Genomic DNA, 13,615 nt, shown 5'->3' with positions numbered 1-13,615 from the left:
AAACATCCCTCCCACCCCCCCAGAGTTCAGCTTTTAAAATACACCAGCAATATCCATTAGGTGTAGCCTACAATATAAATATCTTCCATCTGACATGATTACCAATAGAACATGTGCAGTAGTTAATTTAACTTACATGTTTGTGTAAAGCACATGCACATGTGAGATTGCATGATTACATACACTCCTGACCATACAAATGTTTGAGTTAGTTTATAATACTATATACTGTATATAGTTCATGCACACACTCGTTCCATGAAGCATGCATTATTATGCTCTGATTAACTATATTTTTTACCAAAATACATTGGGGGGAATTTATCAAAATTGGAGCAGACAAAATCTAGAGCAGCTGTGAATGGCAACCAACCAGCCTCTGTCTTTTATTTTCAAATTTTAACTGAACAAACTGAAGAGAGAAGCCGATGGTTGCCATGCACAGCTGCTCCAGAATTTGTCTGCTCTGGTTTTGATGAATTCCCCATATTATCTTTTTGAATATACCGGGGATAACAAGCAACTTTACAAATTGAATCTGTAAACCTCTTTCTTTTCTTTCCCTGTACTTCCAGAAATGTAATCAGAAGTCTAAATCACTGTATACATTATGTTGTTTACATCTAAACTAAAAGTGCAGATAAGGACTAAGAACAAGAAAAAAACATCTATTCTGCTTTTCATTTCTTCAGCTCCAGAAGCTATAAATGATGATCTCTTTACTGCACTGACCTCAAGAATTCACCGTAAAACACAAACTGGCAGAAACAGACAGGTCCTCCTACATTTCTTTAGCTAAGCTCTGCACAATTAAACCATTAAATTCAATTCCATATATGAAAATGTAGAAAGCACAACCAGAAGGATCCCTGATGCCCTCCATGTTTTCAGTTATAGTCCGGATACACTACCAAAATCTATTGATATTATAACTAGTGGTTTGTAATCTCCAGCAATGGCATGAGCTTCATGCAGAATGTATTGTTTATGTCTGGCAACAATTAAGACACTGATTTGAACAAATATGTGGAGCAGATGGATGTCAAATTTTTCAGTCCTGTCCGCAGTCCTGGCTACAGTTGCCTGGGCCTGTAATGGTTGCCCTCAAAAGTAGAGGGACAGAAAAGGCAGAGGTAAGAAGTTATATTTTCGAAGCTGCTTGTCATGTCTGGATATATTAAAAGAGTTGTGCTTTAAACATACAGTTATCCTTTAAAGGTGTTATCCAGGAAATTGTCAATATCAGCAAGGTAGCCCTCTTGGCTCTTCAACCTGTAGGGAGACCTAGGGGTTGTAGCAGGCTGCTCCCCAGAAAATTCCTGCAACATAAGATACTAATTTGTAAAGTATCTATGTCACTGAACTTCACACAGCTCTCATTTTTAGATTGTAAGCCCTCACGGGCAGGGCCCCCCTTACCATCTTGTCTTAAATTGTATTGTGACTGTAATGTCTTCCTTATATTGTAAAGCGCTGTGCAAACTATTGGCGCTTTTTAAATCCTGTATAATAATTGCAAGAAAACAGGCTATTGTAAAACTGATGGCTTATGAAGAGTGGGTATGTTAAGTAAACATTAACGCTTTAAGGAAGCCACTTTATAGGGGAATTATGAGAGAGGACATAAAAAATGTAACCAATTAAAAAAAAAAAAAAAAACACAAGCTGGCTTTATCTGAACATCTTACTTTCCTTTAGTGCATATTGTGACACATATCCATCAGCCAATCTGTTGTTCTTATATTACCGGATACATTAAGGTTGCACTTTTAAAATCTCTGCTGAGAAAACAGTTTATAGGAAGATTGTGTACAGAATCAGTATCATGTCGGTACTTACTAAATTCTTTGCTTTATGCTACACTTGAGTTGCTGAGTTCCTAATTGAAATTCATGCTACTCCCTAAACTCTGAGAACAAACAGAACTTTCTCTTGTGATTATTGGTTTATTTTTTTTAATGGAACATCTGCATTTTCAGACAAAGGCAATACACAGCTGAGCATTAACAGTAAACAAAAATGTTGGCATCTCCTATAGTCCATTTGTGTGGAATAGATTATTCCTTTATAACCTATAAGTAAAGATAAATAATGCCCAAAAAGAAAAATGACCAGATCAAATTAAATTTGTCTTCCATTTTTGCGTTTAGTGGGTCACTGCCATGTTTTCACAAGCTTTTAATGCGATTTTAGGGTCTGATATCTCAAATACGTCACCTTTCTGACAAATTTGTTATCTGTTTTATCATCTGTTTTAATCTTGCTACCAATCAGCTAATAATGGAAGCTATAGGTCTATTTTGTCAGAACATTAGAAGGAACTGTAATGTGTCTCAGAGAATATAGGGAGAGTGTTTGGGGCACGAGTCCAGGATTCGTGGCAATTGTCGAGTCTAGACCTTCACTATTTGAATCCATAAGGGGGGGAAAAAAAAATCAAGCAAGGGAAAATGACCAAAAGGGACACAGATCTTGAGATAAATGGTCTAATGTGGGTGTCAATCCTTACTGGTAGTCAGACAAACTATCTACACATGCAGAAATAAAATATCTTTATTGTAGAGATCCTAAAAATCCACAACTGTGTTATTTGAAAAATCCACAACTGCATCATTTCCAATTTAGTAAATAGTTAAAAACAGAATAAGGCCAAAAGTTAATGTTTCTACCATCTTATATGTAAACATCTTGGCATTCCTAATATTGTTGCAGGCAATGGTCCTCTATACTAACAGCATTTTTAAATTGCATGTACAATCCAGCCAAAAATCTCACGTGACCTGCTAGGTATCTAGAATTTGGAAAACCCCCTCTGAGCAAGCAACTGGGTTAAATTTGTGACACTAGAAAAATATGATTTGTTGTTTTTTTCCAACTTAGCGTTTAGATTCCTGGATGTTATGCCTGTAAAGTACCTACTATACCCTCTAATCTGTTACTGCAACAGGTTGTAAACCAGAGATTACCTCCCTCATGTGAACATATACTATTCCTAGCCTTGCATGAACCAAAGTTTAAATTACTTCAGTACTCTGTAAATAAAATAAGATTGTCAGCATGTACTGCCTATTAGCACATCATTGCAAACTGTACAATTTTTCTAAGGTGCATTTGAAGCTGAACAAACATTTTTAAGAACAAAAAACATTTAGTCCAGGCATTTGAATTTGAACAGACCGCTTTAGAAACAAAACATTTAGTCGAGTTATGTATTCATAAAAAAAAGGTTAAATGTACTTTTGTATTTTTACCTTTAGCTAGTGTTATATTAGAATTAAAAAAAAAAGTGTTTGAGCAGACTTTAAAGGTACATTGGAAACCAGACTTGTACAACATACATATTAAAATCACAATATCGTTATTTACATATTATAAAATGGCAAACTCAACACAAGTTCACTTTATGTGCAGATATTAAAATTCTTAGCACACAATATGTAGCCCACCCTTGCACAGTGGGGGATTGTAAGAGAACACCACAATGTTGGTTCTGTCACTGGAGAAAGAGTCCAAAGAATGAGAGCAGGTAAAGGCAAGGATTATTATTGTTTCTGTTTAGAAATTATGCGATATGTTGAATCTATTCCATTGTTCTAGAAGGGATTTTGCCTGGTCTCTTTACAGTCCTCTATGCTTTGGGCAATTTTAAAGGCTACCCAGGTAACACTTTCAGGGCAGCAGTGATTGCTGGATTATTGTGGTATAGCACCCTAAAGTATAATAAGGTGATGTAGCAATGTGGAGGTTTGGCTGCAGAAAGTATATAGTCTTATTGGTTGTCTTGCTGTCTGGTATAGAGGTTAGGTTGGACTAATTTATTGGGTACTTACTGCCTTAACTTGTTGTATAGGTGCCTCCTCATCCGCACCATGGACCTATGGGGATTAGTTGAAGTCATATTTTAATGCAGGGGGATGGATATTCACATATGTGAGGAGTATATAAAAGAAATTTGTAAATCGATTTGTTATACAAGTCTTAAACTTGTAGTAATATATGATTCATTTTAGAATATTGTAGCCTTCTGCTGAAGACGTTGGTCACTGTGAAACATGTTGAGAAAACAAGGAATATCTTCTCATCTAATCTTTATTAAATAAGATAAAATGTAACAACAATGCTATATGCCTAAGGAAAATTGGATAGACTTTCATTAATTATATATGTGACAAGATGAGAAAGATTCTGGGAAGGTTGGGCTACAATTTTTATATCTGCACATTAAGCAAACTTGTGTTGTTTGCCATTTTGTAATATGTAAATAAAGATTGTGATTTTTTAATATATGTTGTACAAGTCTGGTTTCCAAGGCACCTTTAAAATCCGCTCAAACACCTTTTTCTTTTTTACTGTATTATGATATTGGAATGTGGTACATTTCTATACTGTCTGCTGTAAAAAGGGAATTATAGTGTTATATTAGGCTTGTATAATCCACTGCACAACAGTATTCAGACAGGAGTGGAAGGGTTGAGCTCTCTAAGGCAGTCGGGGTTCTGCTTTGGCTTTTGACCTGGCGGTGCTGGAAAAAAAAATCCTCCTGCAGTTACAGAATTAAAAAAAAATTCATAAGTATAAAAAAAGTCACACTCCAGCTTTAATTACAGCACACATTCCGTGTGACATTGTTTTGATAAACTCATGCAATGTTACAACTTTTATCTCCATCCAGAGTTGCATTCATTTTTCACCAAGATCTTGTAGTGATGATGGGAGAGTCGGACCACTGCGTACAGTCTTTTCCAGTACATCCCAAAGATTCTCAATGGGGTTAAGGCCTGGACTCTGTGGTAGCCAATCCATGTGTGAAAATGATGTCCCATGCTCCCAGAACCACTCTTTCACTATTTAAGCCTGATGAATCCCAGGCATTGTCATCTTGGAATATGTCCATGCCATAAGGGTCATTCAGTATATTCAGGTAGGCAGCTGACCTTATTTTTTGAGGGACATAATGTTGCTGAACCTAGACCTGACCAACTGAAGCAACCCCAGATCATAACCTTTATCCAATGGATGGCTCTTACTTATTTGCTTAGCTAAATCTAGGTGGTGACTTTATTTTGGCCTGGCAGTGTATATTATATGTCATGTTTTAAATGTGTATTTAGCTATGTGCCTGGAGTTCCACTTTACCATCTTTTATCTCCATGAGTATGTAGAGCGAGTAGTAAGAACTATTTGGTCTGGAAAAAAAAAGTATTGCACATTTTTGGCCAGCATTAGTTACAAATTTGTCTTAACTGGTTCTTCATTGTAAAGATCTACTGTAATCCACTTTTAGTACATATGATCCCTAGACAGTCAGCCCTGGTCAGTTGCTAAATGGATATATACAAGCACTAGTGTTGCAAACAGCAACTTGAAAAACTGATGCAATTGAAGCATCTATCCCAAACGCTGGTTACTCAGCAGGTAATATGGCATATTTATGGTTGGACTGAACATGCAAAGTGCCAAAACTATTTTAAATTTGCCATTTATCATGGAGAACTACTGACTGTACAGATACGAGGTTTATTATAAATAATCATCAAAATAATAGGTTTCTGCTCTGTTACTAATAAGTGGTCAAATTTGACTACATGGGCTTGCATGCTTAAATGTTGTGAGACAAAGGTAATGACATTTGTATTTCTATATATGTAGCCAATTTATTGGTGATAAACTAAAGAGAATGACACTTCCTTAAATCACTTTATTTTCTCATTTTCTTCCCCATTTGAATGTAGTTCCATTCATATAACAAAAAAGACCTGAAGACCATCGTCTTGTGGGACTTGAACAAAACTCTAAATTCCTGTAAGACTAATACATTGGTCTTCTTTATTGTCTTTCTTGTATGAAAGAGATATGTTGTACTCCAGTGATGTAAAAGAAAAACAAATAATTGTGTTTCAGTTGTTGATCGAACATAACACATGTAAAGGATCAAGACAGGATGGCCAAAGTTTTACTGTACTTAAACTGTCCATTCATGGAAAACATCTAACAAGAGTTTTCAATTACAATGAGTTAGATTATATGTTCTTTGAAATATTGCCTGTACTTTCACTTTAGGAACTTCTAGGTACACATCTTTCTTATGAGTTCAACAGCCACTGGCCTCTAGTGCCAAGAGTTTCATGATGAAAAGCAATAAGAATAGTCTTTGACAAGGGTCTACGTTCACTGTTCCTTTCATACAGTTTTGTGCTAGTATGTTTACATTTAACCTTTTAATGCTAGACATGTATTTTAAAGTTGGAGTAGGGGGCAAAGTAAAAATGAACTCATGGATAAAATAAAAAGTGGATTAAAACAGCACACATGAAGGTGGGAGCAACAGCAGTAGCGCAAAAATAAAAAAGTACTCACGCAGAATCTACTGGCCAGAAGTTGATCAGAGTAACAGGACTGAAAGACAAAAATGAGGAGGTGAAGAGAAAGTAGAGCAGAGAACTGAAAGGTGCAATGAGCTTTATGACATTAACATGAATGCAAATCAATGAAGAAAATTATGCATACATACATATTTAAAGTTCAGAAATACAAGCTGAAACTGTGGGTCCAAGAAAAAGATTAAACTTTAGAACATATAAAAGACCCCTGTGCATTTTCTTCTGAATGTCTGATAAAACAAACCACACTTTTGTAATCAAACATATTATGCTAGAAATGATTGTGATGTGTCAGGATCCTAACTGGTGATCTTATGGCATTGTCACAGCACAATGGGACTGGTTTACTATGCTCATTGGAACACAGTACCCTTCTTTTAATCGAACATGAAAACATAAATGGGTTGTGGTACACATGATTGAGGTAGAGGTTTATTTACTAAAGGATTTGAGAATCTTCACAGAATAAAAAGTGTGTAGATTCAGTTCAATCATCCAATCATGTGCAGATGAAGAAAGTAAACATGCATTTTCTTTTCCCATGATTGGATAAGTGGAAGTGAATCTTCACACATTTTATTTGTGTGAAAATCTTTTAAATCCCTTAGTAAATCAGCCTCTACCTCATCTGTACCTCAACCTACATGTGTTTTCCCATTAAATAAAAAGAAGGGTTCCAATCAGCATAGCTTCAGGGAGCTTAGATTAGTCTGAAAGTACTGTCCGCTGAGTACCAGGATTACCATTTAGTATACAGTGACAGGTTCACTTTATTGTGTTTTTTGAAGATTCTTATATTATACCATTACAAAACCTTGCAGGCAGTTAAATATATGGCTACTCAATTGTATTACTATGTACATAAATTTAGGCTCCAAGATAACAAGAGGACAGATGTGTCTACATCAGCCTGGCAATCTGCTACCAACAGGAAGTTTCCTAAACTATTAATGTAAAATGTTGTGCTTCTGGCAGATGGGGAAATTAACACACTCTGATCTGCACCTGTCGTGTGATTGGTAACAACACCATGGATAAATGGGCTCAGATAATAGACTGTACATCTGGAATCAATCATTTTTCTGAAATTCTTTTGCTTTCTACTTGTCTTTGAAGATCGTATACACATTCAATTTGTCAAAGTCTTTAAACCCTACCTTTCAATAATGAAACTTAATACAGAAGGTTGAAGCTTACAATTGTCTTGTTAAATGAATAAAGCTTTAGCAAATATGTATACTGTTCAATTTGATACTCCATTATTGTAGCTCCAATGTATTCTGCAGACACTTTCAATTTGGCAAAATGACTAAATAAATAAATAAAATAAAAGGTGTAAGAAAATGAACAAAAATTGTAAGGCCATTTTTCATAATAGCCTCCTGTTGGACTGTGCTAACAATAACTCCTCCGAGATAGGCTGCAATATTCAGAATTAATGACACTATATGTAAACCAGCAGAGAATAGGATGTCCGTTATGTTCTGCAGAAATAGAATAATCAGGTTGTCCTAAACTGTTGAAACTATAAAATATCGTACGCAATCAGTACGCAACCCATTTTAGACAAACATGGCTGCAAGTACTAGTAAATAATGCAAACTTAAAGGGTGGTTTAGAGTGTTTTGTATAAAATGTCTTATTACGATCAGGACTAACAATATTTTTTATTTTAAGCGTTTTTTCTTTAGGTAGACATGTTAAACTACATATGATTAACTTGTATTCATATTTCCATTACATCTAGGACTTTTATGTTGCTTCCTTTCTCTCTTCACCAACCTTCCCCTGAAAATCCTTTTCTTTGCATAAATGCAGAAACCCTTGATTCACAATACCACCTGATTTTCCCTGGTTCAGACAGATAACGTCACTGTTACCGACAGCTATTGGTACACTACCTTCTTGAAGTTTGATGTTCTCTCTGTTTGTGTGTCAACTTTGCTTCCACAATTAAAAATAAAATGGTCTGCTTCTCTTCCTCCCAAATTGCCCAAAAGTGTGCATATGTGTGGTATGGACATTACATTTTTAACATCTCTGGGGAACAGGGATTAATGTAAATGTATGTACGGTATGTACAGTGCTGTAGACTATATTGGTACTATATAAACAGTAGTAAAAAATATGTACCTCTCTTTTAGACTGTCTTTTTTTTTTGTTTGACATGTTTGTCATTCCCAGGATTTCAATATACTAGTTTTACCACCTATATATTCCATATCTGTGCAGTGCTGCAGAGGATGTTCTTAAAAAGAGTTGTTTATTGTTATAATTCGGACGAATGTTTGTAAATTCGGACATTCGGATGTATCCGAATTCCGAATTACAGACATAACGAATGCAAACGAATCCGAATTTCCATTTCCGAAATTCGTTAGCGTTCGCACGAACGTTCGTTTCGTTTTCTGTTCTTATTCGTTTCTTATTCGTTTCGTTCGTTGGAGCAAAGTGACATTAGAGAAGGAGAAAAATATTTTTTCCCCCTCAAATGTCACTTTTGCTGCAAACGAACGAAACGAATAAGAAACGAATAAGAAACGAATAAGAACAGAAAACGAAGCGAACGTTTGTACTAACGCTACCGAATTTCTTCCGAATCCGAATCCCGAATCCGAATTGACTTTCGCACCCGAATCCCGAAAAACGAAATAACACAAATCCGAATTTAAAACGAAAAATTTTTTGGCAGTGCACATGTCTAATTTACATACATACATACATATGTGTGTGTATTAGGCCTCCACAACCTACTAAATAAAATAGAATCCCAAGCTATAAAAAATTCATGAAAAAGAGAGCTACAAAAAGATTACAATCTATTAGGGTTGATAACACATTGCCAATACCAATTAATACAACAACAACATTCAATAAGTAAATATACAGGGATTTTGTTGATATATTGGATAGTGTTAGCAATCTGTTGTCAGCTGTAATAGCTTATAATTATTTTTTTAAATGATAAAGTAAACATTTATAAATTATAGCAGAAAATCTCTGAAGGAAAAATAAAACAAAGTTTTGGTTTGTTAGAAGGACCACTAAAACACAAGTTACATAATAAGTACAGATATCAGTCCTACATATACATGTTTTTATTTAACAATGTGTCAGGATATATAAGCGATGTCATATCTGACATGTTTTGGAGGTGCATGTTCCAGATCTGTCATCTTCACTCTTCCTTTACATTTTGGAACAGACACCAATCAAATTAGACACCTTATATGTGCACAACTCTTTTGGGCCAGTGACTCAATAAATAGTGAAGACTATTTATAATATGACAGTCACAAAACATGCCCCTTCAAAAATAAGACAGATATGATAGCTCTCCTATTTCTATCCTTATAGATTCACTTTAAAAGTTTTTAGAACTTGAGATACTGCATTTTAAATTGCACAAGTTCGCCTACTGCATTACAAAAGCTAGCTGTAGCTCATCACATTTAACCAGACTTGTTTTTAAATACAAAACAAGTCCAGTTTTTTTGCGACTTAAAATCCTGCAAGAATGCACTCCTGTAATGAACTGGGGTGCATTCTTGCAGGATTTTGAGCACCCAGCTATCCCATGAGGCAGTGGTGAGCCATCATCCATACTAGGGATGCACCGATACCGAGTATTTGGGCGAGTACTCGCTCAAATGCTCCAACATCGGAACCTCCGGTCAGAGGGAGATTTCCCATGACTGGCAGTGCCGCGAGGGAACATGGAGCCAGCTTCCTGATTGGCCAGGAATGTGGCTTCCTGGCCAAACAGCATGGGGGCGGCCTTCTGGCCAATCAGGAAACCAGGTAACCGGTATCGACCTAGCTCCTGGTTTCCTGATTGGCCGGGAAGCCGTCTCCATGCCAGCGGAAGTACCGGTATCGGCGAGTACCAAAATATAGGACATTGGTACTCAATATCGAAAAAACTGTATTGTTGCAACCCTAATCCATACCTCTTTCTAAAACACATCAGCTTGTGTTTACTACAGCCAAAATAAATTCCCCAAAAGATGACATGTATTAACTTAAAAAATAAATACAAATGGGAAGAAGGAAGTGGCAAGGGTGTTTGCAGGCCAGTAGAGTGTACTCACGTCTCCATGTTGTCTCCTTCTAAGACAGTCTGAACAGGCAGATAACCCATCCTTGGGTGCTTGGCAAAGTATCTTTTTGTTCTGAATTTATTCTTCAAAACCTTTGCAAAGTCACGTACATCTTCTCCAGATGTAGTCTAAAAGCAGACAAATACATTTCTTTGTGAATATGAGACTTGATGCCATGAATTAAAAAGTAAAGTGAAAGGCATTGTTTTGCTGTGAGAAGGAAACCGTATCTGTGAAGTAACTGGGTCAAAAATAAAAATAAATCCATTGCTGGATTTTACATTCAGCTCAGCATTTTCCTTGAGAGAATCGGCATTCAGTTATTAAATGTTTTACAGGAAAATGTTTGGCACCTGCTTTTATTTAGTAACTTACAACAATGAGATTTAGCATTTCTTAGTTCATTATGTTTTGATTTTAAGTTCAAAGCTAAACTCAGTCACGGACTGAGGTTTATGGAAGCCAAAAGAATCAACCAAAACAAAGAGCTTTTTTCTTTAGCTATTCATGTCAGATCCAGCTAAGAAGGGTGCATTCATGTTAATAGCTGCACAGGCTCCTATAGGCAAACAAACTATAATTTAATATAAAGGACTGAAAAATACAGTACAGGATTTCAAGTGTATTTGGAAAGAATTCAAGAATTGTAATGCTAAGTGGTAAAAAGTACAAGTCCGCAACCATTTTGTGAGCCAATAAACAAGTAATGCGGACCACACTGATGATTTTTTTTTTTTAAGAATAATACACAAGAAAGACTGTGCAGATATTGCACCCAAGCATAAATCAACCCTCAGCAACTTAAAATAAACACAGTTGTAAAAGCCGGCTTTTAATTTGCTTCTGTTAAAAAATATAAATTGCATGAGTGGCATACTCTTTTTAGTTTAATGCTTATGAGAATTTTATAGCACAGCAGGTACACAGACAAGTAGGTGCAGAGCCCCAGTTTAGAGACTGCTACTGTCAACCTTATTAAAAATCACTCATAGCTAATAAGTTACTGGTTGGGGACATCTGGTGTTGGGAAAAGCACTAAGGCCAGTTAAGGATTGAAATAGGTCATACAAATAACCAGCCATGCCCATCCTTGAACACAATGCTGCTAGTAGTGTTGTTCTGCCTTAAGCTGGCCATGCACTGGCAGATTTTCACATAAGCATTCATGCAAAAATTCTCGTCAGAGCATTCGATAATGAGAAATCAGAGACTTGACAAATTTAGTTTCATTTTAAACAGATTTTGTAATGAATAGCGTTTTATGACCAAAAACATTAACATTTTGTTTGAAAATAAGTTTCCATCCTGCTCCTTCAATTTTTTCCATCACAATAGTCAAAAATAGTTATCGATTCAACCCCATTAACTATTGGGAAATCGAATGAACATAATTAAATCAATCTTTTTTTTTTTTTTTACTGGTGTATGGACAGCTTTACTTGGCTGGTATAACAATGTGGTATGCGCTCTAGAGCCAGATGTGCCCGCCTCCTCCCCTGTCTGCCCTTCCAAGGAACAAAGAGGGTAGGGGGGAATCACTGTGTAACTACTCTCTGCAGGGAGAAGACAGTGAGTTGAGCGATCACGGGTTTGTAATCAATCAGTTCTCGATCTATAGAGACGGCATATGACAACTGCATGGAAGTGAAGTTGGAAACTGCTCAAAACCTGTACTTAATTATGATATATGAATGTGAATGTTAGTAGAATCACCTTTTTCTTTGAAAAAGATCCAAATAGCATTATATGAAGGTTTTAAACAACAGGCCATTATCCAATGCAAGATGGTCAATACATTGGCTTCCGTTATTCATTTAGAACACCCCTTCACACTAACCCTCCCTAAGCTTTGATGAAAAACAGCATTCCATTTTGAAGTTTTGTTAGACAAAATATAAAAATTATATGCTTTATGAAGTTATAGTTCGTAAGGACATTCACCAAGGTATGAATCGACACAATATGGATACAAAATTTGACAATATAAGTTTATCCATTGTTTCAGAATAATTTTTATGATTTGGAATGTTATGTAAACTTACGGGAGTGCAGTATTCCACCATCGGATAGTGCATTTTGTGACCTTTTGCAACACGGCCAGAAAAGAAGCAGCTTTGGCAGATGTCATAGTTAAAGTGCTTTAAACTTCTATACCTAAAGTGGAAAATAAAACAATGGCATAAACATTTTCATTTTTTTTACATGCGTTATAAATGCAAAGTTTCTTTTTATAAAAAATTTTTGTTCAATAAAAGTAATTGTAAAATTTTTCACACTAGTTGAAAACTTTCAGCTCTATTGCCAGAATTAGTGTTTGGGCTTATGGTGCAGGCAATCGAGTTAAAAACAGCCATTTCCATTCAAACACTGCTGCCTGCATTTAAATGGAAAAAGTAGCAATTAAGAAATGGTTGCATTGGACAGGCTTTGCTTGCAGTTGAAACACTCTGAAAGGTACAGCTAAATAAATGCAGTACAATGCAAAGCAGGTCAAATGCTGCCTCTTAACTGTCATGTGTACTGCTCCATTAAAGTCCATTGGCAATTCGCTGACCTGCATTAGATATGTTTCAATTGCACATCAAATGCAGGAAAACATTGCTTATGTAGATGAACCATTTGCATGAGGGTTTTACAAGGCCAACACTCAGCAAGATAGGTTTTGGTAAAGCACAACTGTGGGTGTAAAGCATACTAATAGTAACCCTCTCACAGTACAAGGGAATGCCTCTACCCCATTTGGCAGGCATTTTACTTCTGCACCTGTTACATGCTTTGGTACTACTGTTGCATTGACCACAGAACAAGAGCTCAGGCGGGCCTCCAATGCTTCACTGCTACAAGAGTGTCTAACTAAAGAGAAGCTCATGTGCTCTTGAAAATCTCACCAACTACTTTTATACTATGTATAGTAAATTTATGGTAGTTTAAAGGGCACGGGGGTATCGGCATAGGTCACTTGTTTTCTTGATCCCAGGTGTGACCGCCAAAATGTCTACAGCTGTAAATGAATTGTAAATATTCACTTTCATAAGATTATATATCTATATATCTATATATCTATATATCTCTCTATCTCTATATATATATATCTCTCTATCTATATATCTATATATATATCTCTATATATATATC

At 35.9% G+C, this 13,615-nt stretch overlaps 1 protein-coding gene across 3 annotated transcripts in view; it reads right to left on the bottom strand.

Annotated features, from left to right (window-relative positions):
- The window catches only part of LOC108790770 (dystrophin-like), a 505,563-nt gene that overhangs the window by 43,767 nt on the left and 448,181 nt on the right, over positions 1 to 13,615 (bottom strand). The window contains exons 8-10 of one of the 3 annotated variants that reach the window (XM_018561113.1): positions 12,523 to 12,634; positions 10,472 to 10,608; positions 6,358 to 6,396 (exon numbers count right to left, since the gene is read on the bottom strand). In XM_018561113.1, the coding sequence (XP_018416615.1) occupies positions 6,358 to 6,396; positions 10,472 to 10,608; positions 12,523 to 12,634 (288 nt within the window). Of the gene's footprint in view, positions 1 to 6,357; positions 6,397 to 10,467; positions 10,609 to 12,522; positions 12,635 to 13,615 lie in introns of those variants that run through there. The other 2 variants (XM_018561111.1, XM_018561114.1) reach the window with 2 other exon arrangements.

This window comes from Nanorana parkeri, unplaced genomic scaffold (genome assembly GCF_000935625.1).
Source record: "Nanorana parkeri isolate BGI_ZX_2015 unplaced genomic scaffold, ASM93562v1 scaffold500, whole genome shotgun sequence".
NCBI lineage: Eukaryota > Metazoa > Chordata > Amphibia > Anura > Dicroglossidae > Nanorana > Nanorana parkeri.
Note: the sequence above shows the minus strand (reverse complement) of the source record. Positions and strands in the feature narration are given on the sequence as shown.